Below are 26,589 nucleotides of genomic sequence, written 5' to 3' on the forward strand. Positions count from 1 at the left end.
AAGGCTATGGACCAGGTGCTGGAAAGTGGGCCTAGATTGGGCGGCTAGTTTTTTCAGCCGGCAGATACGATGGGCTCAAAGGCCTCAATCTGTGCCGTAGTTTTTCTATGATTTTAACTCGGAGCTTTCTCAACAGAAAAAGTTACGCAGGCTATATAACCCAAGCAAACACATATGACCACATTTAGAATCGGAGATTTCCAAATGCAGCAGACGCAGCTTCCGCATTAATTCTGCCAGAAGCAACACCACGTGACCGGCGCCCTGACCCCGCCTCCGATCAGCGGCCCCGCGGTCCCATCCCCCAGCCAATCAGAGATCGGATCTCTGGTGATTGGCAGCCCCGGCGTTGGGGACTTCCGAAGCGGGACCATTGTCGGGCAGCGGCACTTGGAGTCATGGCTGCTGAGACTGCGAGGGCCCAAAGTGCTCAAGCGGGGGGTGATACCATCTTTGGTAAAATCATTCGCAAAGAAATCGTGTGCAAGCTCCTGTATGAAGATGATCAGGTAGAGTAGGTGCCGTGAATGGCTGCAGAGTTTCTGCTGTCACAATCTGTTTTACAGCTTTGGGAGGTGAGGCTGTGTGAGAGGGGCTCAGGGAGACTGCAGACCCCCCACCCCCCGCCAGTCCCTGGGCTCAGGGAGACTGCAGACCCCCCGCCCCCCGCCAGTCCCTGGGCTCAGGGAGACTGCAGGGGGTGGGGTGGGGTTGGGTGGGTGGAGGCACGGTGGTTGCAGTAGTTTGTGCAGTGTTAGTGTCAGAGGCGGTTCCAGCCCGGAAATAGGCCTTTGGGCATATCGTGTCTCTGATAGCTATACATTTTAATCTTAGGGTCCTGCTCTCCCTTTCTTTGATCGTGCACCATACATTCATATATATTTTATACATATATATATAAAGCATTGTTTCTGCTGTTGACAAGCTGGCATCCAGGCCTAATTGTTGTTTTCCCAGTAAATCATGTTCCTTGCACTGTTCTGATTGAAGAACCTGGGCCCCGGGGTTAGTGTTGGTTTTTGTGAATCAAACCGATCGGAAACAGAGCTTGGATTTCCTGAACATATCGAATGGCTAACGTGAACTTAAATGCAGTCGTTCAACTTTGCCTCTTCAGAAGGCTGTGTTTGCTGACAATGCAACCACTAGGTGGTGCAGTACTGGCACATGCACAAATGCAGCCTCCTCCACTAAAATATCACTTGTCTGCAATGTCCCAGGCAGCTGCCTATAACAAAGATGGCGCTGCTCAATTTATCACAAAAAACAAATTGAACCCAAACCCCCTTTATGGCGGCAATTGCCGCCTCCATCCCACCCCCATCAGTACCCTGCTCCCACCTGCCATCTTGCTTCTCTTCGCCGCAACCTCCCGCGCCCATCTGTTCGTCGCTGCTTTCCCTCAGCTGCTTGCTCCCGCCCTCGCCGCTCCACCCCCCCCCCCAACTGCTCGCTTGCTCGCTCGTTCGCTGCTGCCTTCCCTCAGCCACATGCTCCCGCCCTCACTGTTTCCTCCCCACCGTGCCACTTCAGCAGCTCGTTCCCCACCTTCGGGCGGTGAGTCGCAGAGGAAGTGGCGAGGCTGGAAGTGAGTGGCTGAGGAGTGGCGTTGTGAGGCTTGGAGCTAGTGGCTGAGGGATGGCGGGGGGAAGCGGAGAGTGAGTGGCCGGTGGTGGTGGTGGTGGTGGGGGGGGGCAGTGGCTGAGGCAAGGCAACAATGAGGTGTGGAATGAGTGGCTGGGGTGGGGAAGAGGGAGAAGCAGGGAGGGAGCAACTGGTGGGGGGTGGGGTGACGCGCCAAGCACGGGAGCGAGTGGCTGAGGGAAGGCAACTGCGAGGCGGGGAGTGAACGGCCGGAGTGGGGGAGGTGGGGAAGCAAGGAGTGAGCAGTCGAGGCAGGGAGTGAGCGGCTGAGGGGGAAACGGTGAGGGTGGGAGTGAGTGGTTGAGGGAAGGCAGGGAGTGAGTAGCTGAGTGGGCAGACACAGCGATGTGGGATGGAGAGGCGAGTACTCGGGAGCTGGAAATTGAAAGAGGTAATTGAAGTGGACGGGAGCGGGGTACTGTTAGGAGGAATGGAGTTGGCAATTGCGACTATTGAGGGTGAGGACGTCATTGCATGATGACATCAGCCCACGCATGCGCATTCAGTTTGGCAAATGTTCGCACGCACTGATGATATCCACGATCACTGTGCTTTATCAGGAGTCACTCCGTTTTTTTCTCTCAAAAGTCTGCATTAACGTTTTGAAATTGTCGATGTGATCATCACCACAATTATAAAGGAGTTTTTGGTGGCTTATTTCTACAGTTTTGGCAGATAGTACATTTACTAATCAGTGCCTCCAGGTCATTGTCTAGACCAGGCCAATGAACAAAACCTCTTGCTATAGATTTCACACTGACTATTCCTGTGTGTTCAATATGGAGTTCAGCCAGAATCCCATCTCTCAAAGAACTAGGTACCACTACTCGGTCTGATCCCGCTTAATGCAACCCTGTTCACCTGACAACTCATTGCAATGATTGTGGAACAATTTCAGTTCCTCACCTGTGCACTGGTCAACTATTCAATGCCTATTCATAGACTCTTTTCAACACTGAGTCTTTATAAGTTTCACCTGCAACCTCAGTTGCAGCAAATGGAAAATCATCATATTCTGTACTTCTGTTGTGAAAATTGCACGTTCACAGCCTACTTCTATATCCTTGTGTGACAAACGTGATGGTGCTGCAGCAGGGTAGCATTCTCTTTGCAAGTGAAATATTCAATGTTGTAGTTCTACTATGAGTAAAGTACAGTCACCGCTGCATAAAGCGTGACTACCCAACCCGAACCTAACTACGTGTCTGGTTTGGATTGGGTGTCTCTTCCGGGTCCAGCTTTTGGGCTAGGCTCTGGTTGGGCTGGGTGTGGACAGTACTGCCTTCCCATGGAAAGTAATCTTCAAATGAACATTCAGGACGTCAAGGTGGGAAACGTGCAGTCTGGACTCCGCATTCTGCAGTAAAGCCTGACTACCCGACCAAACCTGACTACATGTGTCATGGTCAGGTCAGGCATTTAAAAAAACTATAGGACTCTGAGCCTGGGTCGGGTTCGGGTTGGATGTTGTTGGATCGGGCCCGGGTTGGGTTTTAATTTTATATCCGAGCCAGGCTTTACCGCAGCATCTTTGCTGCCATTGTCTGTATTGCAGATTTTAATCCCAAGATATCTATTAAAGGTTTATGGTCTGTTACTAGCGTGAAGTTTCTGTCCAACAAAATCTAGTGAAACGTTTTGATTCCGAAGATGATTCTAAGTGCTTCCTTTTCTATCTGCGGAACTTGCATTCACTCTTGGTCAGGGTACGCGACACAATTGCTATGGGCTTCTCTTCACTATCATCCATGACGGAACTGATCATTGCTCCAACTGCACAATTTTAAGCCTCACATGCTAGCTTCAGGTCACAATTTGTGTCATAATGAATGAGTAATGCATCACTGGTCAAGCTTTTACATGCATCATAAACATCGTGTTCTTTGAACCATTCCCATTTCACATTGTTCTCAACAACTCATATAATGGAGCTAACACCATTGCAAGCTCAGGCAGAAATCACGAGTAGTATTAGACTATACCTACAAGAGATCTAAGCTCAGACACCTGTTGGCTTCTAAAACCTAAGCAGAGTAGGTTTTCAAATGAAGTGTGTTTTCAATTAGAGGCACTTAACTGAATTTGCTCTTGTACATGTCGCTGCTGATACTAGAGCAATCTGCAGCTGCATCAATGAACATGTTGATGTACTGTTGATTTATCAACACCTTTGTACAAAAAGCTCTCATTTGAGTGATAGCTAGTGGCATAAATGCTGTACAGCCCTAACTGTCTTCGCTTAGGCGTTCTGGATTCACTTCAAGATTGTGAACTCAACCTTTGTGACATTACTTTTCTATTACCACTGGAATGGGTTCCCTTTCCTGTTTTGGCCTTTGCTCAGCAAGCAGTTGCAATATGACCTTTCTTTTGGCAAGTAAAACCCTTGGCATTTCTGTACTGATGTGCCCTTACAGCGATAACGATACTAAACTGCTATCACTAGCACTCTTCTGGCTAGGGGTCTCATCTTTAGGCTTGGCAGAAACCGCCTGACAGTGGGCAGAAGCTGTACTAGTCACTGGTATAGGGTGAAATTCCTGAGCTTTATTTGATGCTATCCCTTCAGAATGAGCAATCTTGCACGCTAGCTCAAATGTAAGATTTTGTGTTTAATAACTTCGATTGGATTCTTTCATCCATCAATCCACACACATGCACAAATCTGTCTTGTAATGCACAATCTAAAAATGTGCCAAAGTTGCATTGTAGTGATAAATTCTTCAATGCCACAATGTGCTCACCAACTGTTTTGCTACTTTTCTGATTTCTGATTGCAAATTTGTAACTTTCCATTCTCTCTATTGGCTGCAGGTTGAAATGTTCCTCAATTTGGTGGTTGTTTTGAATGACAAATCTTTTGCCTTGTTGGGAGCAAGAAAGGTTGTTAGTGTGCCAAACCTGTTCGCTGCAGTTCCTGCTGCTGTTTGCTGCCTGTATTGACAGACTTTCATCTCATTCTTGTTGCCATTTAATATATTTGGGTTTGCACTAGCAGAGAAAATGGACACCAAGCATGGCCAGTTCAAAGAAGTGCTTATTTACGTTATTACATTATTAGAATAATGTACAAATGCATTACACTGGGAATATTCAGGTCCGGTGGCATCAGGGGGAGAGAGAAACATTTAATCAGAATTTAATGGATTTTGTTTTCACAGTGTATCGCTTTTAATGATATTGAACCACAAGCTCCAACGCACTTCTTAGTGGTTCCCAAGAAACCTATTGCCCAGTTGTCTGAAGCAGAAGATTCCGATGCAGCGGTGAGTGAAGATTTTACAGTTTGTTCAAAATTACAATCGCATGTTTGTAATTTCACTTTCTTTTTATCAATTAAGATTTTACCAATGTATGATTGTACTTATCATTTTACTTGAACATTGCTTTGAATGGTGATTTAATTGACAGAATCTCCATCACTAAAAGCTGCGCCACAAGCCATAAAATAAAAAGCATTAAGCTTTATTTCTGCAGGGATAGAATTGATAAATAGGGAAGTTATGCTAAACCTATATTGAACCTCGGTTACACTTGCAGTACGTCATGCAGTTTTGATCGCCATTTTATGAAAAGGACATAGAGACAATGCGAAGACTACATCTGCAGGAAGTGTACCCAGTTGCAGCTCCTCACAGACTGCATGGATCGGTTGGAGCAGCAACTGGATGCACTTAGGAGCATGCAGGTGGCAGAAAGTGTCATAGACAGGAGTTTTAGAGAAGTGGTTACACCCAAGGTGCAGGCAGATAGATGGGTGACTGCTAGAAGGGGCAGGCAGTCAGTGCAGGAATCCCCTGTGGCTATCCCCCTCTCTAACAAGTATACCATTTTGGATACTGTTGAGGGGGATGGCCTATCAGGGGAAAACAGCAGCAGCCAGAGCAGTGGCACCACGGCTGGCACTGTTGTTCAGCAGGGAAGGGCAAAGCGCAGAAGAGCAATAGTTATAGGGGACTCTATAGTCAGGGGCACAGATAGGCGCTTCTGTGGACGTGAAAGAGATTCCAGGATGGTATGTTGCCTCCCTGGTGCCAGGGTCAAGGATGTCTCTGAACGGACAGGGGGCATTCTGAAGGGGGAGGGTGAACAGCCAGAGGTTGTGGTACACATCGGTACCAACGACATATGTAGGAAGAGTGACGAGGTCCTGCAGGGGGAGTTTAGGGAGTTAGGTAGTAAGTTAAAGGACAGGACCTCTAGGGTTGTAATCTCGGGATTACTCCCTGTGCCACGTGCCAGTGAGGCTAGAAATAGGAAGATAGTGCAGCTGAACAAGTGGCTGAACAGCTGGTGTAGAAGGGAGGGTTTCAGATATCTGGACCTTTGGGATCTCTTCAGGGACAGATGGGACCTGTACAAGAAGGACGGGTTGCATCTAAACTGGAAGGGCACAAATATCCTGGCTGCGAGGTTTGCTAGCGTCACTCGGGAGGGTTTAAACTAGTGTGGCAGGGGGGTGGGAACCAGAGCAGTTGGACAGCAAGTGAAATAAATGAGGGGGAACTAGTAAATAAGGCCAGTAAGCCTAAGGGGAAGAGCAGGCAGGGAGATGTTGCGGAGCACAGCGGGACTGGTGGTCTGAAGTGCATTTGTTTCAATGCGAGAAGTAAAACAGGTAAGGCAGATGAACTTAGAGCTTGGATTAGTACTTGGAACTATGATGTTGTTGCTATTACAGAGACTTGGTTGAGCGAAGGACAGGATTGGCAGCCAAGTGTTCCAGGATTTAGGAGCTTCAGGTGGGATAGAGGGGGATGTAAAAGGGGTGGGGGAGTTGCATTACTGGTTAAGGAGAATATCACAGCTATACTGCGGGAGGACACCTCGGAGGGGTCATGCAGTGAGGTAATATGGGTGGAGCTCAGGAATAGGAAAGGTGAAGTCACGATGTTGGGGGTTTACTACAGGCCTCCCAACAGCCAGCGGGAGGTAGAGGAGCAGATATGTAGACCGATTTTGGAAAGATGTAAAGGTAACAGGGTTGTTGTGGTGGGTGATTTTAACTTCCCCTATATTGACTGGGACTCACTTAGTGCTAGGGGCTTAAATGGGGCAGAATTTGTAAGGGGCATCCAGGAGGGTTTCTTGAAACAATATGTAGATAGTCCAACTAGGGATGGGGCCGTACTGGACCTGGTATTGGGGAATGAGCCCGGCCAGGTGGTCGAAGTTTCAGTAGGGGAGCATTTCGGGAATAGTGACCATAATTCCATAAGTTTTAAGGTACTTATGGATAAGGATAAGAGTAGTCCTCGGGTGAAGGTGCTAAATTGGGTGAAGGCTAATTATAACAATATTAGGCAGGAACTGAAGAAGTTAGATTGGGGGCGGCTGTTTGAGGGTAAGTCAACATCTGACACGTGGGAGTCTTTCAAATGTCAGATGATTAGAATCCAGGACCAGCATGTTCCTGTGAGGAAGAAGGATAAGTTTGGCAAGTTTCAGGAACCTTGGATAACACGGGATATTGTGAGCCTCGTCAAAAAGAAAAAGGAAGCATTCGTAAGGGCTGGAAGGCTAGGAACAGACGAATCCCTTGAGGAATATAAAGACAGTAGGAAGGAACTTAAGCAAGGAGTCAGGAGGGCTAAAAGGGGTTATGAGAAGTCATTGGCAAACAGGATTAAGGAAAATCCCAAGGCTTTTTATACGTATATAAAGAGCAAGAGGGTAACCAGGGAAAAGGTTGGCCCACTCAAGGACAGAGAAGGGAATCTATGTGTGGAGCCAGAGGAAATGGGCGAGGTACTAAATGAGTACTTTGCATCAGTATTCACCAAGGAGAAGGACTTGATGGATGATGAGCCTAGGGAAGGGAGTGTAGATAGTCTCAGTCATCTCATTATCAAAAAGGAGGAGGTGTTGGGTGTCTTGCAAAGCATTAATGTAGATAAGTCCCCAGGGCCTGATGGGATCTACCCCAGAATACTGAGGGAGGCAAGGGAAGAAATTGCTGGGGCCTTGACAGAAATCTTTGCATCCTCATTGGCTACAGGTGAGGTCCCAGAGGACTGGAGAATAGCCAATGTTGTTCCTTTGTTTAAGAAGGGTAGCAAGGATAATCCAGGAAATTATAGGCCGGTGAGCCTTACGTCAGTGGTAGGGAAATTATTAGAGAGGATTCTTCGGGACAGGATTTACTCCCATTTGGAAACAAATGGACTTATTAGCAAGAGGCAGCATGGTTTTGTGAGGGGGAGGTCGTGTCTCACTAATTTGATCGAGTTTTTTGAGGAAGTGACGAAGATGATTGATGAAGGAAGGGCAGTGGATGTTATCTATATAGACTTCAGTAAAGCCTTTGACAAGGTCCCTCATGGCAGACTGGTACAAAAGGTGAAGTCACACAGGGTCAGAGGGGAGCTGGCAAGATGGATACAGAACTGGCTCGGTCATAGAAGACAGAGGGTAGCAGTGGAAGGGTGCTTTTCTGAATGGAGGGATGTGACTAGTGGTGTTCGGCAGGGATCAGTGCTGGGACCTTTGCTGTTTGTAGTATATATAAATGATTTGGAGGAAAATGTAGCTGGTCTGATTAGTAAGTTTGCGGATGACACAAAGGTTGGTGAAGTTGCGGACAGTGATGAGGATTGTCAGAGGATACAGCAGGAGACTTGGGCGGAGAAATGGCAGATGGAGTTTAAGTCGGACAAATGTGAGGTAATGCATTTTGGAAGGTCTAATGCAGGTGGGAAGTATACAGTAAATGGCAGAACCCTTTGGAGTATTGACAGGCAGAGAGATCTGGGCATACAGGTCCACAGGTCACTGAAAGTGGCAACGCAGGTGGATAAGGTAGTCAAGAAGGCATATGGCATGCTTGCCTTCATCGGTCGGGGCATAGAGTATAAAAATTGGCAAGTCATGCTGCAGCTATACAGAACTTTAGTTAGGCCACACTTAGAGTATTGCATGCAATTCTGGTCGCCACACTACCAGAAGGACGTGGAGGCTTTGGAGAGGGTACAGAAGAGGTTTACCATGATGTTGCCTGGTCTGGAGGGCGTTAGCTATGAGGAGAGGTTGGATAGACTCGGATTGTTTTCACTGGAACGACGGAGGTGGAGGGGCGACATGATAGAGGTTTACAAAGTTATAAGCGGCATGGACAGAGTGGATAGTCAGAAGCTTTTTCCCAGGGTGGAAGAGTCAGTTACTAGGGGACATAGGTTTAAGGTGAGAGGGACAAAATTTAGATGGGATGTGCGAGGCAAGTTCTTTACACAGAGGGTGGTGAGTGCCTGGAACATGTTGCCGGGGGAGGTGGTGGAAGCAGGTACCATAGAGACGTTTAAGAGGCATCTTGACAAATACATGAATAGGATGGGAATAGAGGGATACGGACCCCGGAAGTGCAGAAGGTTTTAGTTTAGGCAGGCATCAAGATCGGCGCAGGCTTGGAGGGCCGAATGGCCTGTTCCTGTGCTGTACTGTTCTTTGTTTTGTTAAATGGTATAGTTCTTTGAAGAGTACAGAGAAGATTTACAAGGATGATACCAAAAATGCGTGGGTATACATATCTGGAAAGGATGAATTGGCTGGGTCTTTTTCTCTCTCTCAAAAAAAAAATAAGGCTGAGGGGTGACCTAATAGAGGTCTATAAAAATGAAAGATTTTGTTACAGTGGATATAGAAAGAATGTTTCCTCTTGTGGGGAAGAGCATAACTAGAAGCCATCAATATGAGTGTGTCACCAAAGAATCCAATCGGGAATTCAGAAGAAACTACCCAGAGTGGTGAGAATGTGCAACATGTTATCAAAGGGAGCAGTTAGATGCATTTAAGCATATGAGGGAGAAGGGATTAGAGGGTTATTATAGATTTAGATGAGGAAAGATGGGAGGAAGTTTGAGAGTAGCATAAACACCAGCATGGACTGGTTGGGCTGAGTGGCCTGTTTGTATGCTGTGTACCCTGTGTAATCCTAAGTGAAAACTAGAAGGATTTGCTGATGGCCCTCTCCCACCCTACTTTATCTAATCCTCTGCTGTTGCTGTGGACAATATTAAAATAAAAAATCACAATTGGGTAGGTCTCAGCAGCTGCCATCTCTGGACTTGCTCATTAATTGTCCGAGGTTTGGCCTGAACTTTTTGTCTGTTAAAACTAGACTGTTTAAATGTTTATAGTTGCTTCAGATTACTTGGTTAAACTTTGTTACAAAAACTCCCTTTGTGTAAACAATGTTAATAGAAAAACGTTTCAAGATGCTTCAGAGTATATGGGAAATGGATGCCAAACTAATAGAGGAGATTAGGAGAGTTGCCCAAATGTTTGGTTGAAAAATTGGGTCAGAAGGATGAATTAAGGGAGAGAAGGTAAGGAGTTTATGGAGGGGACTCCAGAGAATATGACCCAGGCAGCTGAAGGCTCTTCTGGTAGTGCTGGGGCTAAGAGAAGGAAGATGTAAAGCTTCAAGTCAGTATGGAGAGTTTGAGGGGAGAAAAAGGGCTGGAGGTAGATGTGAAGATAGGGTGGGTGAGATCATGGACAGATTTTAAAATTAGGACAATATTTTAAACTTGAGGGATTGTGAACTAATATAGGTCAGCAAGGGCTGGGGTAATGAGTGAGTGGGACAGAATGTCTGCAGCAGAGTTTTGGATGCGTTTGTGTTTATGAAGGGTAGAAAACTAGGCCTGCAGGGAGGGTGTTTGAATAGGTGAATCTGGAGTTGACAAAGTAATGTATAAAGGTGTCAGAATTGGAGCTGGACAAATCTGAGGAGGTGGAAATAGGTGGTCTTTCTGTTGGAGAGAATGAGGCTTGAAGCGCGTCTTAGCATTAAACAGGATGTTGAGGTTGCAAAGAGCTTGAGAGAGTGACTAAGGAAGGAGCGGAACTAGTGAACAGGGATTGGAGGTATTGCTCGGTGTTGCTGTTGATGGCTTTGGTTTTCCCACTGTCAGCTGGAGGGCACTGAGATTTTTTTGAGTGGATTTTGGACTGGCAGTCTGACAGCACAGAGGAGTGGAGAGGTGGAGCTGAGTGTACTTGTGAAAACTGATCTGTGTCTGTAGATTGTCACTGAGGGGCTATGTATAGATAAGGAAGAGGAGTAGTCCATTAATCCAAAGGAAGATTTCTGGAAAGGGTGGGTGGGTATATGTTGGCAATGGAGATTGGCTGGCTGCATTCAAGTAGGTAGGAGTGAAACTGCAAGAACAGTCCTAAAGAGAAGCATTGGATTGTGTCAACCTTGTGGATAAGTATGAGGGAGGATAAAACACCATGATCGTAGTTTGGTCTGTAGGGATTTGAACAGGGAGATTACTATGAATTGTTAGGCAACAAAATGCTGAAGAACCTAGAGAGAACAGAGGTTGAAGATGAGGTGGTAGTTGGCAAGGATGGAAGAGTCAAGCTTGGAATTTTTTGAGGAAGGGGGTTGTAATGGTAGTTTTGAAAAGAGATGGTGCTCGGAGAGGGAGCTATTGGTAATGTCAACCAAAATGGGACCAGGAAGAGGAGTTGGCCGGTCAGGAGTTGAGGGAGCAGGAGATTGTTGGAGTAGCACTTGGGTCTCATTGAGATGAGGTTGAATGTGGCAGGAGGTGAGGTGGAGGTGCAGATAGATGGCAGTTCAGAACTAAACCATTTTTGTCTGTTTATACCACTGAAGCATCTTGGAATGTTTTCTATGTTAAAGTTGTTTATATATATTTTGTTGTAAGAGTGGGGAGGAATTAGGACTTGGGGCCAAATGGAAAGGAAGGAGGACATAACGGGCAGAGGCAGCTGCACACAGTCTCAATCTTCAGGATGATGAAATTCAAGTATGAAGAACACCGACTTGAGAGAAATGCCTATCGATGGTGATTGGAACAGCTCCAAAATGTTCTTCAGTAGCAGTTACCAGTCCTGAATATTTTCTGTGTCAGAGATGGAGTGCTCCTTCAGTGGGGAAAGAGAGGAGAATCACAGAAAAGCCTTTTAGTGATGGGGCAGGTTAAATGAATACATCTGATGAGCGAATGTACTAAAGTGCGTCAGATCAGGGTGCGTGAAAGCCTCGTTGCTGGGAGTGCAGTCAGAATACAGCAGGTCTATTGGGTTGAAATACTCTGGCAGTCATGCATTTCCTAAAGGTATGGTTTATTTTTGTTTGGTTACAGTGCTGTTTGCCAATGTCTGTTAGCTTATTTGAAGGCTGTGGTTCCATTGTGTGACGGGAAGAAGGAGGGCAACAGTGGCTAAGACAAGTTGCCTGGCTATGTTGTTACACACCACATAACCAATGTGTACTGAAATTTAGCTGCTTTGGTGAGAAAACAGCATTGTTGCCCTAGTATGATGTAAATATGTTTACAATGTGCTCTCTAGTCGATCTGAATAATGCTCTTTGGGAGCCATATAAAGTGTTATGTAAGTGAGCTTATAGGAGTCCTATAATGACTATTAGCGCGAAATTCGCTCAGAGCCTTTTAAAGAGATGTCCTATAATATAGTAAACTCTCTCATGTATTTTTAGCAGCTGAACAAGAAGCATTTTAGCGAAGGATGTGTTTGAGGATGGTTTGTATGAAATAGTTAATGAAGGAGCTATGAATAAAAATGTTTCAAAAACTGGAGTGTATTACAGTGAGGAACGAACTAACTTTAAATGCAAATCAAATTCTCCTCATAAAAGCAACTGATTTAAAAACATCAACTTGTATACTCCAGGTATTAATAACATTTACTAGTGTTTTTTTAAAATTGAGATTGATCAGTATGAATCTTGCCTGCTAGTCAAGTCCCTGGTGTAGATTAATACTCCTGTGGGATAGCAAGAAGAAAGTAGTCTAGAAGTGATTGCGGGAATTTGCTTTTGGGGGCCAGGGGGGAATGTTTCAGAGGAGGCCACAAATCATTCAAGCTGTGTTCTAAGGGCATAGAAAAGACTGTTCAGCCCATAAAACCTACTTCTGCCAATAAGAAACTGTATGAGCAATTTCTGGAGATGTTACTGTTCACGCTACAATATACCAGTTTACAGTAAGACTTCAGGGAAAAGCTGAAATCACCAGTTATTTTATTTTCATTCATGCCTACAAACTTACTTATTTGCAATATATGGCAGTGCTTTTCTGAACTGCTTACACTTAGTTTCATATTGTTGGAATGGGAATGAGAGTATGGAAATCAGCATCTCTAGTCTGTTACACCAATCTGTTAAATTGTGGCCAATTTATACCTCAACTTCATTTACCTGCCTTGGTTCCATATACCCTGATAACTTTAACTAATAGTTGTTTCCCAAACTTGACCATTTCAATTGACCCAGCATCCACAGCCATTTGGGGAAGAGAGCTCCACATTTCCATGGCTCTTTCTGTGGAATAATACTTCCTGATTTCACCCGCAACTGGTCCAGCTCTAATTGAAAGATCATGCCCTTTTGTTCTGGATTTCACACAAGAGGAAATCATTTCTTTATCTACCAAATCCCTTTATCATTTTAAACACCAAGTAGCTCACCCATCAATCTTCTAAACTCTAGGGAATGCAACTTATGTTTTTTTTGGGTGAAATTTTGAATTTACTCAAAATCCATTCGCTTGCACAGAGTTAGAATCAGGCCCTTTGTTTCAGTAACTTTGTAGAGTAACCCTGCCATAGATTATTGGAATAAAACACTTATATGTTTTCCTAATTTTTCCATTGTCACTTGAAGTGCAAATTTGTAGGCCTATCAACTATGTACTGCACCATCCATGTGTCCATTGTTCCTGTGTGAGGCTAGACTGTCAGCTGGCTATGCTACTATGGAGGCATTGCAGTTGAGCCTGAGCTGCTGCTGTCTGATAAGTACCTGTACCTTTTCAAAAAAAAACTTTAGGCCAATCAGTATCTGGAAACCCATTTCCTCCTGTCTCCACTAGTTCACTGAGGCCAGTTGTAGCATCCTAATGTGTTAAACGCAATCAGAATGCAGGATCAAACCTGATGTCTTTTGTGGCTTGGAATAGACCATATGTGCATTGATCTGTTATTGAATGCCATTTATTTATATATATAAGATGCTAATAATTATATAGTCATTGCATTTTACCCAGTAAAACCATTGATTTTATGGTGAACTATACTGATTCAATTATGCATTTTTTTCAAATACCTTGCAGCTTCTGGGACACCTGATGATCGTTGGTAAAAAATGTGCAGCGCAGTTGGGTTTAACAAATGGCTACAGACTCGTTCTGAATGAAGGCCGGGATGGTGGACAGTCTGTTTACCACATTCATCTCCACGTATGTGGTGGGCGCCAAATGCTTTGGCCACCAGGTTAATTGCTACATGACTGTTACTTGACCTTTGGAATGTTTAATGCAGTCATTTAAAGAACATGTTGCATGCAGAATAATGGTGTGCTAATCTCAAAACACCATTACTGATTTCTTTCAATGTATCAATTGCTGTAAAGCTTACAAAATAAATTGAGTTCATAATGAATCTGTTGTGTAAATGCTATTTATTTAAACGGTAATGCCCTATAAGGAAGTCTCGTGCCTCCCCGCTCCAACCAGTTTTCTCCTTGCAGCATTTACCTTGTGCTGGGTAGCTGACTCCTGACTACTTTCCCACCTGGGAAATGAAATTGACTCCTAAGTGTATGTAGTTGACGGAGGTGGCCCTTTTTGCAGTGTGGCTTACTTCCATGTTGAGGTATATGACTCGGTCATCGTACATCAGTGTGCTTTGAGAGGCATTTTGAAAAGATTCTGGAGACAAAGAAGAAAGGTAAATATATAGCTAACACTTAAAAGCCTGTAGTGTTTTCTGAGGGCCATAAATAGATATCTTTCAGGTTGTTAGCTACTAATCAAACTTTCTCTTCCCAATGAGATAGGGTGCTACTAGCAGAGACCTGCAAAAACATTGTGGTCAAATTAGTATCAATAGAACTGTACTTCTTCACAGGATTTCTAGTTATTCTTTCACCAAAGACATTCACAGAATCAAAACTTCTCTGAAAAAAGCTACATAAAGCTGTCCTTGTTATAAAAAGAGGCCTAGGAATATAAATACAAATTTTGTCAAGATTCTGGCCTTGTGACTTGTTTATAGTCATAGAATATGAAAGTCTAATTGGGAACTATTTTTGCCTGAGTTGGAAGGGCAGGTTCATATCTGATGGGCTCAATATTATTTGAGGAATAAACACTATAACTGGCAGATTTCAAGGAAATTATTTCAACATCTATTATCAAAGAACACTGCTTCCTAACTACCAATCTGGTTCCATGACAAAGTCCTTGTTTGGGATTTAAGTTTTTGTAGCAACATTATAACTGCTGCTTCCTTGAATCTTAAGTTTGTGGGTGGCATGGTCATTGGAGTCAGACCATGCAGAAACTCTGGAGGGTGTAGACTGTTATCATCTTCGTCTATAGAATCAACACTGATGTATTTTAATTCACCTGACAGCTTTTCTAAACCTTTCTCATTCAAATCTAGTGAATCTTCATTTTTAGCAGAAAGAATAGCTTTTGAATAATTTGTATCAAATAATTGTCCCCACCATTTTGCCACACTTAACCAATTCCATCGTTTCATCCACCCATACCATGCCATCAATCCCATCCCATCTCTCAGAAGCAAGGTCTCCAGCCAGGGCTCCCTTACCTTCTGTTTACGTTCTTCATCAACCACCGTTGCCATTAACTGTTGGCAGCCGCACGTGTGACCGTTGGTAAACAAATCGGCTCTTTTGTACATTCTTTTGATCTCTGCTGCTTCCCACACACACTTCTTTACTGTGATACTTTAATTTAGTGGCTATTTTTTAAAAATGCAAATCTCTCACTGTCAAATTTTGGTTTTAGTGTAGGCTGAAATTCTACCTTGATTCTCGGCACTTAACAGCTACCAGATCAAAATGCAATAAAAAAAAAAATCCAATTTTTTTGTTGGAAAATGCAACATAAATCCACCTTTCTTCCCCACTCCTGTCCAGCCAATAGCCAAGAAAGAGTGAAGAATAAAATGTATTTTAATGAATCAAGCTAGCAAATGTAGGCATCTTGGTTATTTAAGAACCTACAGTTTTGTTTTAAGTCTAATCAACACTGAAAACTTAGTGTTCCGCCTGCTCCTGCTGACCATATGGAAACTTGTATAAAAAATTTAAAAAGCTTATGTTAATGAGCTGCTTCTAGCCCTGGCTCCTGTTCTCAGCTGGTTGGGCCTAACTGAGAAGCCACCAGCGTTTCCTCATTCAGGCTGTATATTTTGCAGTTGACCAATATATGTATACCCTTCAGTTGTGATGATCAGCAGCAGTGATGTCTCCTTGGGTAGGAAAGCTTTCTTACATGATTTGTAAGTCATCTGATTGTTACCTGGCATATTAATATGTCAAACTCAATGTTTGCCACTGCAATAATTCTGTTAAGAGCAACCAGAGCAAGCTTGGCCAAGAGAAGGAGCTAATAGGCATTTATTTTAAGGCAAATCTAATTGGCTTGTGGCAAAATATTGACATAGCAATCCCATGAAACAAGTAAGTTCCCTATATAAAGTACCAAGCTACACATGCCAATAACTATGCACCATGTGTGAGTAACAGTAAAATCATCAGCTGACTGTGCAGTGAATTGTAATGTCACTGAAGTCTATTGTGTTAAGGCCACATTTCTTTTATAATGCACCTTTTCCTGTGGTACATGGTTCTGATTAACTTAAGCTCATGTGGAAAACCAGATTTACAATTTAAAAAAATGTTGAGATAATGCAATGAAATAGAAAGTACCTTCACACTAGCAAATTTATCTCCTTCAAAACAGTTCTTTCATGATCACTGACAGTCATTGTTTAATTATTTTTAAATGGGGAATAAAATAAGTTTATGTAAAAATAATATTTTGTAACTTTGTTTTTATACGATGCTGAGTTAGCACAGTATGTTAGAATACTATATCCATTCACCTCTAAGATTGTTCTAATCCAGTACAGTATAATGGATGAGAATGTCCCTTGGTTGACTATGAAAGAACCTATGAAATGTTTAACCAGTTTCAACTCTGTTTCAAATGAGTACAGGTACAAAGCATAAAACTCCATAATTTAGCATAAGTTGCCAATCTTGCTCAGCGAGCCATAAGATGGTGAAAGAAGCAAAGAACTCACTATTGCAACATGTCTAACAGAAGGTTTGTAGTCAGCACAATTTTGCTTTGCATAACCAGGACAACATGAACAGATGCCATACTTTAATGTGGCCATGTGGCTGGCCCTAGAATCCATGCCAAGAGTGTTGCCTGTCAACCTGTTGTGCAAACCCTCACGTAAGTTTAGACTACTACTTATGTAGACCCAAACATTGTTAGCAGTGGTAGGTTAAACCTGTGAGTATGCTGCCACTGGGAGGCCTGGGGTTGGGGGTGGGGAAGTTGGGATGGTGGTTTTGGTGGTGGTGCGGGGAGGCAGAGGTGGAAGAGGCTGCTTGAAACCTATGTCACGAGGGGGCATCTTCTGTAAGAGGTGTCGATCATCATTCCCTATAACATCTACAAGGGAACTTGCTACGTATTTGAAAAAGAATTTGGCAGGATGGAGAGAAAGGACAGGACGATGGGATTAGAATAGATAACTCCAATTGAAGAGGCAGCATAAGCACAGTTGAGTTGCCTCCTTGTGTGCTGAAATTTCAATGAATTTAATGTTTAAACTACATTCTCACATCATTGATGTGCTTTAGCCCAAACTAAAAGACAATCGGTAGATTGTGCGGTGAACAAAATGGGTGAAAAGCCAATGACGCAAGTTTCTGCCTAACTTCCCTGCCCGTACACGCCTGATTCACAATGGCACCAGTGCAGAATGGAAAACATATCTTAGGTAGTCAAAGATGGAAAAAATTCCTTTCTTCTGCATTGACAACTCCTGCCTTGAAAAGAAAACATTTACCCCACAAAATATATAAGGATACTAACTTTTAGCAAAACAGATTCTCTACATTTATGATATTTGTTTAGTAAACAGAAAAACATCACATGGCCCATTTTTTTTAGTACTATTCCAAAATATATAATGTATATTCCAAAATATATAAAGTCTTTTTAGTTACAAAAATTGCAGTTTTTCATAGTACAATGTTAATTTTAATTTCCCAGAATTTTTTTTCTTTAGTCAATTGAACCAAATGTCAGTGAACACAATGTTACTTAAGTTGACTCGACTTCCACATAATGGCTCCTGATCACGCTCTTTTTCCTTTTGATTGATGTCACCCTTGGAGACAGACTTTAACTACTCTCTGTGGGTCAAATGGAAGCAAATGACAGCCAGAAGTCATTGGAGTGGATTGCAGAGTAACTCTGTCCTCCTCTGGCTTCTTTATGCATTTTGAACACTAGGTGCCATTGTAGTTTCAAAATTGGCAGGATGCACCTTGTGCATTAAAAGCAAATGTTGTTAGTATTTGCAACTTGTTTTATTAATGCAATTTAATGTTGATTCTAAATGTTATGAACAAGAAAAGTGACCCTAATGACAATGAACTATCTCATTCTTTCTGAAAATATTAATTTAACAGTTCTCCTTAGCTCTCCTGATGGCTTAGTGAATATATCCACTGAGTAAGCTAAGACTCACAGATCAGGAAGATCCATTTAGGGGAAACAATTTTTTGCCCTGCTTATCAAGTAGTTCCCCCCTGCCACAGAGGAACAATGGATGGATGCAATACAGACGAACAGTGGGTGCTAATCCCTTGCTTTTGAATTGCACTGCACGCAAACTTCCTCATCTCTTCTGGTGTCTGCACCAGACAGTGCTTGAAGAAACTGTAAAGTTTCATGCAAATCAATGTCAGAGACTTCCGCATTCAAACCTACCCAAATTGCACCATGTGTAGTTCGGGGTAAAACTGATCCTAGAGAAACATGGTGTCACTGATTCAAGAATTGCCGTCATTCTCTATTTTCTTTTTCATTGAAGTCAATGAAGAGAATTGGCCATGTTGTAAAACAGGCTGCAACTCGCAACAAGCCTTTTTTGTATTATTGACAGTGACTGATTTTATCCTCTCTGTCTTAAGAAACAGGTTAGTATCACCAAGAAGCATCTTTATTTTTGACTTTTGAATAACGAATGACTTTGCTGCTTTAATACTTATTGCAGATTGCTGTTCTTCCTTTACACTTGGGAGGCCATGTTCAATACTATGCCATCTGCCTTTTGCAATATTGCTGACTTGGAGGAAAAACAATCATTAAACTTTCTTGACAGCTGCTGAAGGTATTCACCCTTCCATTTTCTGAACCACAAATACCTGCCTCCCTACTATAGAGGCTATAGAGGAAGAAATCCCAGTCTCCACCTTGATTCAACTTCTCCATGCTACCCGGAATTATAAGTGAAGCCTCAAAGTTAAATCAGCATCTATTCCTGGGCATCATTTCGCATCCACACTTGTTTTCCCTGTGGCTCATCGACTGTCTGATGCAATGGTGATGCCCTCTTATCCCCACAAAAAGCAAATTGCAGGGCACTTGGACTCCTGTTGCCATGCTAGTGATGCCATAGTAACAGTTTTAGGTCTTTGGACCATCTAGCCCACCTATCTACAGTATTCCCTTGGGGCATTTCTAATCAGTCTGATTCCTATTTGCTGGCAAGACCTACTTGAAACCCTTAAGATTTCTTATTCCCCAACAGCAATCTATGTCACAGATGTCCAACCATTTTAGTAAAAATGTTTCCTCCTGCATTTCTTATTTTCTTTTGTTGTCATTAATTTGCACACACATACAAGTTCTAGTAAGGGTCACTGCATACAAGTTCTAGTAAGGGTCACTGAGCAGCATTCAGTCATTGCAACTCTAGATTATTTCCCCCTTCTCTCATTGGCATAGAGGCCTTGGTTCAGACTACCAATGTTTAATCTAACCTAAGCACAGAGTGTTCAAAGTAGCACAATTTAGTTGTTGTTGGTAACAGTTAAATTTATTTATGACTTTCTTTGTCTAGGTACTCAGATTGCTGAGCAACAGTGGGTATTTATATGTTAAAATTAATTATGGCAAGCTGTGGCCCCATGGGTATTTTCCTTAATTGCCAGTGGGCCTGACTGAACCTATGCTCTTTTCTAAAATAAAAGCAAAATACTGCAAATGCTGGAAATCTGAAATAAAAACAAGAAATGTTGTAACCAGTCAGCAGGCCTGGCAGCATCTGTGGAAAGAGAAGCAGAGTTAACGTTTTGGGTCAGTGACCCTTCTTCGGAACTGACAATTATTAAAAATGTCACAGGTTATAAGCAAGTGAGGTGGGGGTGGGGCAAGAGATAACAAAGGAGAAGGTGTAGATTGGACAAGGCCACATAGCTGACCAAAAGTTCATGGAGCAAAGGTAAACAATATGTTAATGGTGTGTTGAAAGACAAAGCATTAGTACAGAAAAGGTGTTAACGAACTGAATATTGAACAGCAGCAAATGCAAACATGAAAAAAATACAGTGGGTAAGCAAACTGAACAAACTAAGATGAAATGAAATAAATACAAAAAAAAAGGTTGCAAAAAATGTAAAAAAGAAATAAGAAAAAACAACTAAAAATGAAAGTAAAATGGGAGGCTGTCATGCTCTGAAATTATTGAACTCAATGTTCAGTCCGGCAGGCTGTAGTGTGCCTAATCGGTAGATGAGATGCTGTTCCTCGAGCTTGCGTTGATGTTCACTGGAACACTGCAGCAATCCCAGGATAGAGATGTGAGCATGAGAGCAGGGGGGAGTGTTGAAATGCTCTTTTCTACTGTTAATACTCATCCAAAATGTACAAGAGGCATCAAACATAGCATACTACTAATTAATCAAGTAACCCAAAGGTCCTAACTCTTATCATGTATTTTATTGGTCGCCAGATATGACTGTTGAGTAGGAAGTGGGGAATAAGCTGCAGCAAAATTGTGAGGGGAACTAATATAAAGAAAGGAAAGATTGAAATTGCAACCAGAGGGTCACTTGTTTGAATTTCACCCTTGACCAATATTAAAACTTGTTTATCATCATTTAACAAGTTTTACGAGTTCTTATTCTGACTGCTAGATGCATTATTGTAGTGTAATGGAGCAAATAAAAATGGAAGGAAAAATTCATCATCAAAAACGGAAATTTTGAAGGGGAAAATTTTTTTTAAAGTGACGGGTGATATCCTATAGTGGCTCTACAGGTAAGTGCATTAACAAGTATGGTACTGAGTTATACAGGCCAAGAAGATCCCAGGGGCAGTCTCTGTAACAAATCAGCTTTGTTCCCACTGTTCATGAAAGCATACAATGGGTTGTTTAAGGCTACCATCTCAAATCCGCCCCCAACAAACTACACCCATATCCTCCAACCCTCCCACCCCCCCAAAAAATAAAGAGTCTTAAAAACCTGTTAAGTCCTGCCAGAATTGCTTACTGCCCCATGTAAATGGGGTCCAGGGGTATGGTCAACACCTCTGACTCAATTTCACCCTAAACAATAATGACATTATAAATGTGATGGTCGAGGCTGCAGCAGGTAATCATGCTGCAGATACAGCTTGGAGGAGGCCATTTTGTGCGCCGATGCTGAAGATTGGCGTTTCTGCATAACATTCCTTCAAGTATTTTGAGGGTTGAGCCTTTTGTTGCTACTTTCACTCAGCTCTGCACAAACTACTTCTTATCATTCTGGACATGGATTCCCCAATAGAAATACCCTTATATTTGCCTTATAAAGAGGAAGATGAAGAATTGCCAGTTTTTCCTATGGTGTCTTAGATTTTATAGATTTACTTATACTTAAAAGGCAAAGGAGAAAGCAATCTGGGAAGTGCAGTAGTGAGAAGACAGTGTGAACAAAGAATAATGGGGTAATTTTGACTTTGGGTGACAGGATAAAGCAGGCAATATTGGATCAGCCACCTGATAGACATCTCTCCAGATTATCATTGGCATTGACTTAAACATTACCACCAATGTGTTATTTTGTGTGTGAAAATGGGTGTCCAAGTAGAAATGTTCCCCACCCCCACAAGAAAGCAGGCACAAACAAACTGAAACTTTTAATTTGCTGGACAATGATTAGTTAAAGCTTACAGTACAAGTTTTTAAAGAGTATTCATTTTTGCATCCATGGAAAACATTGTCGGATGCCTTAGTGTTATCTTTTCCAAGTAACACAACTATTAACAACATTGTAGGAAGAGAATTATGTCTCTCCATGAGGATCGCTACTGTGTCAGTGGGATGGCTTTCAGCATTTGTTGGAAGCAATACAAGAATGTAAAGGGTAGAGTTTTCTTTGGGCACATTTTGAGGCGTTGTTCGCACCTCCACTGGTGGGGGAGGTTGGGTGGTTGGTGCTTGATATGGGTGGTGATGTTGGTTGCAGTGGGCTATGGGGGGTAATATTGTACTGGGCCATGGGAAGGGGGATCGGAGTGGGCCATGGAAAGCGGGGTGGGAAGTGGGCGAGAGGGGATTGGAGCGGGATATGGGGAGGTTCGAATGGGCAAGGGGGGTTGTTGGATGGGCTATGTCTGGGGGGAATTGGAGTGGGCTATCAATAGGGGATGGTTTGGAGTGGAATATGGGGGAAATTGGAGTGGGGTATGTCTGGAGAATTGGACTGGGCTATGGGGGTTGTTGGAGTGGGCTCCGGGTGTCATTGGAGTGGGCTATGTCTGGGGGTATTGGAGTGGGCTAAGGGGGTTGCTGGAGTGGGCTACGTCTGGAGGGAGTTGCAGTGGGCGAGATATGGGGGTTATTGGAGTGGACTATGTCTGGGGGCAGTTGGAGTGAGCTATGGAGATTTGGATTGGGCTATGTGGGGTTGTTGGAGTGGGCTAGATCTGGGAGATGTTCGGGTGGGCTATGCGGGGCTGTTGGAGTGGGCTATGTCTGGGGGGAGTTGCAGTGGGCTATGGCTGGGGGTTGTTGGAGTGAGCTTTGTCTGGGGGTTGTTGGAGTGAACTATGGGGGTTGTTGGAGTGGGCTACATCTGGAGGGAGTAGCAGTGGGCTATGTCTGGGGGTTGTTGGAGTGGGTTATGGGGTTTTTTGGAGTGGACTATGTCTGGGGGTTGTGGAGTGAGCTATGGAGTTTTGGAATGGGCTATGTCTGGGGGTTGTTGGAGTGAGCTATGTCTGGGGGTTGTTGGAGTGAGCTACGTCTGGAGGGATTTGCAGTGGGCTATGTCTGGGGTTTGTTGGAGTGGACTATGGGGTTTTTTGGAGTGGGCTATGACTGTGGGGAGTTGCAGTGGGCTATGTCTGGGGGTTGTTGGAGTGAGCTATGGAGTTTTGGAGTGGGCTATGTGGGGTTGTTGGAGTGAGCTATGTCTGAGGGTTGTTGGAGTGGGCTATGGCTAGGGGGAGTTGCAGTGGGCTATGTCTGGGGGTTGTTGGAGTGAGCTATGTCTGGGGGTTGTTGGAGTGAGCTCTGGGGGTTGTTGGAGTGGGCTACGTCTGGAGGGAGTTGCAGTGGGCTATGTCTGGGGGTTATTGGAGTGGACTATGTCTGGGGTTTTTGGAGTGAGCTATGGAGTTTTGGAGTGGGCTATGTGGGGTTGCTGGAGTGAGCTATGTCTGGGCGGAGTTGCAGTGGGCTATCTCTGGGGGTTGTTGAAGTGGGCTATGTTTGGGCAGAGTTGCAGTGGGCTATGTCTGCGGGTTGCTGGAGTGGGCTACATCTGGAGGGAGTTACAGTGGGCTATATCTGGGTGTATTGGAGTGGGCTATGTCTGGGGGTTGTTGGAGTGGGCTATGTCTGGGGGGAGTTGCAGTGGGCTATGTCTGGGGGTTGTTGGAGTGGGCTATGTGGGGTTGGAGTGGGCGATGTCTGGGGGTTGTTGGAGTGGGCTATGTCTGAGGGGAGTTGCAGTGGGCTATGTCTGGGGGTTGTTGGAGTGAGCTCTAGGGGTTGTTGGAGTGGGCTACGTCTGGAGGGAGTTGCAGTGGGCTATGTCTGGGGGTTGTTGGAGTGAGCTCTAGGGGTTGTTGGAGTGGGCTACGTCTGGGGGGAGTTGCAGTGGGATTTGTCTGGGGTGAGTGGCATTGGGCTCTGTCTGGGGGTTATTGGAGTGGACTACGTCTGGGGTTTTTGGAGTGAGCTATGGAGTTTTGGAGTGGGCTATGTGGGGTTGCTGGAGTGAGCTATGTCTGGGCGGAGTTGCAGTGGGCTATGTCTGCGGGTTGCTGGAGTGGGCTACATCTGGAGGGAGTTACAGTGGGCTATATCTGGGTGTACTGGAGTGGGCTATGTCTGGGGGTTGTTGGAGTGGGCTATGTGGGGTTGGAGTGAGCTATGTCTGGGGGTTGTTGGAGTGAGCTATGTCGGGTTGGAGTGAGCTATGTCTGGGGGTTGTTGGAGTGGGCTATGTCTGGGGGGAGTTGCAGTGGGCTATGTCTGGGGGTTGTTGATGTGAGCTATGTCTGAGGGTTGTTGGAGTGAGCTCTAGGGGTTGTTGGAGTGGGCTACGTCTGGAGGGAGTTGCAGTGGGCTATGTCTGGGGGGAGTTGCAGTGGGCTCTGTCTGGGGGTTGTTGGAGTGGTCTATGTCTGTTCGTAGTTGCAGTGGGCTATGTCTGGGGGTTGTTGGAGTGAGCTATGTCTGGGGGTTGTTGGAGTAGGCTACGTCTGGAGGGTGTTGCAGTGGGCCATGTCTGGGGATTGTTGGAGTGGGTTACGTCTGGGGGTTGTTGGAGTGAGCTATGTCTGGGGGTTGTTGGCGTGAGCTCTAGGGGTTGTTGGCGTGGGCTATGTCTGGAGGGAGTTGCAGTGGGCTATGTCTGGGGGTTATTGGAGTGGACTAGGTCTGGGGTTTTTGGAGTGTGCTATGGAGTTTTGGAGTGGGCTATGTGGGGTTGCTGGAGTGAGCTATCTTTGGGGGTTGTTGGAGTGGGCTATGTTTGGTCGGAGTTGCAGTGGGCTATGTCAGCGGGTTGTTGGAGTGGGCTATGTGGGGTTGGAGTGGGCTATGTCTAGGGGTTGTTGGAGTGAGCTATGTCTGGGGGTTGTTGGAGTGGGCGATGTCTTAGGGGAGTTGCCGTGGGCTATGTCTGGGTGAGTTGCAGTGGGCTATGTCTGGGGGGAGTTGCAGTGGGCTATGTCTGGGGGTTGTTGGAGTGAGCTATGTCTGGGGTGAGTTGCAGTGGGCTATGTCTGGAGGTTGTTGGAGTGGGCTAGGTCTGGGGTGAGTTGCAGTGAGCTATGTCTGGGGGTTGTTGGAGTGGGCGATGTCTTAGGGGAGTTGCCGTGGGCTATGTCTGGGTGAGTTGCAGTGGGCTATGTCTGGGGGGAGTTGCAGTGGGCTATGTCTGGAGGTTATTGGAGTGAGCTATGGGGGTTGTTGGAGTGGGCTCCGTCTGGAGGGTGTTGCAGTGGGCCATGTCTGGGGATTGATGGAGTGGGCTATGGCTGGGGGTTGTTGGAGTGGGCTATGTGGGATTGTTGGAGTGGGCTATGTGGAGTTGGAGTGGCTATGTCTGGGGGTTGTTGGAGTGGGTTATGTCTGGGGGTTGCTGGAGTGGGCTAAGTGGGGTTGGAGTGGGCTATGTGGGGTTGGGGTGAGTTATGTCTGGGGGTTGTTGCAGTGGGCTGTGGGGTTTTTATGGAGTGAGCTATGTTTGAGGGTTGTTGGAGTGGGCTATGTCTGTGCGGAGCTGCAGTGGGCTATGTCTGGGGGTTGTTGGAGTGAGCTCTGGGGATTGTTGGAATGGGCTACGTCTGGAGGGAGTTGCAGTGGGCTCTGTCTGGGGATTATTGGAGTGGACTATGTCTCGGGTTTTTGGAGTGAGCTATGTGGGGTTGCTGGAGTGAGCTATGTTTGGGCGGAGTTGCAGTGGGCTATGTCTGCGGGTTGCTGGAGTGGGCTACGTCTGGAGGGAGTTACAGTGGGCTGTGTCTGGGTGTATTGGAGTGGGCTATGTCTGGGGGTTGTTCGAGTGAGCTATGTCTGGGGGTTGTTGGAGTGAGCTATGTCTGGGGGTTGTAGGAGTGGGCTCTGTCTGGGGGTTGTTGGAGTAAGCTATGTCTGGGGTGAGTTGCAGTGGACTATGTCTGGGGGTTGTTGGAGTGGGCTATGTCTGGGGTGAGTTGCAGTGGGCTAAGTCTGGGGGTTGTTGGAGTGGGCTGTGTCTGGGGATTGTTGGAGTGGGCTATGTCTGGGAATTGTTGGAGTGAGCTATGCCTGGGGGTTGTTGGAGTGCGCTATGTCTGGGGGTTGTTGGAGTGGGCTATGTCTGGATGTTGTTGGAATGAGCTATGTCTGGGGGTTGTTGGCGTGAGCTATGTCTGGGGGTTGGAGTGGGTTATGTCTGGGGGTTGTTTCAGTGGACTATGTCTGGGGGTTGTTGGAGTGGGCTATGTCTGGGAGTTGTTGGAGTGGGCTATGTCTGGGGGTTGTTGGAGTGAGCAATGTCTGGGGGTTGTTGGAGTGTGCTGTGGGGTTGTTATAATGGTCGGTGTCTGGGGGTAGTTGCAGTGGGCTTTGTGGGATTGTTGGAGTGGCCTATGTGAGGTTGGAGTGGGCTATGTCTGGGGGTTGTTGTAGTGGGCTATGGGGTTTTTATGGAGCGGGCTATGTCTGAGGGTTGTTGTAGTGGGCTATGTGAAGTTGGAGTGGGCTATATGGGGTTGGGGTGAGCTATGTTTGGTGGTTGTTGGAGTGAGCTATGGGGTTTTTATGGAGTGGACTATGTCTGAGGGTTGTTGGAGTGGGCTATGTCTGTGGGGAGCTGCAGTGGGCTATGTCTGGGGGTTGTTGGAGTGAGCTTTGTCTGGGGGTTGTTGGAGTGAACTATGGGGGTTGTTGGAGTGGGCTACATCTGGAGGGAGTAGCAGTGGGCTATGTCTGGGGGTTATTGGAGTGGACTATGTCTGGGGGTTGTGGAGTGAGCTATGGAGTTTTGGAATGGGCTATGTCTGGGGGTTGTTGGAGTGAGCTATGTCTGGGGGTTGTTGGAGTGAGCTATGTCTGGGGGTTGTTGGAGTG

At 45.0% G+C, this 26,589-nt stretch overlaps 1 protein-coding gene across 1 annotated transcript; it reads left to right on the top strand.

Moving 5' to 3' along the window:
* Window positions 1-337: 337 nt before the first annotated feature.
* hint1 (histidine triad nucleotide binding protein 1) lies at window positions 338-14,079 on the top strand. Its single transcript, XM_068028889.1, has 3 exons — window positions 338-509; window positions 4,806-4,910; window positions 13,752-14,079. Exons 1-3 carry the CDS (start codon window positions 399-401, stop codon window positions 13,914-13,916), a joined length of 381 nt encoding a protein of 126 aa, XP_067884990.1. The 5' UTR covers window positions 338-398; the 3' UTR covers window positions 13,917-14,079.
* The last annotated feature ends 12,510 nt before the right edge of the window (window positions 14,080-26,589 follow it).

The sequence above is a fragment of the Heterodontus francisci genome, chromosome 4 (assembly GCF_036365525.1).
Source record: "Heterodontus francisci isolate sHetFra1 chromosome 4, sHetFra1.hap1, whole genome shotgun sequence".
Taxonomy (NCBI): domain Eukaryota; kingdom Metazoa; phylum Chordata; class Chondrichthyes; order Heterodontiformes; family Heterodontidae; genus Heterodontus; species Heterodontus francisci.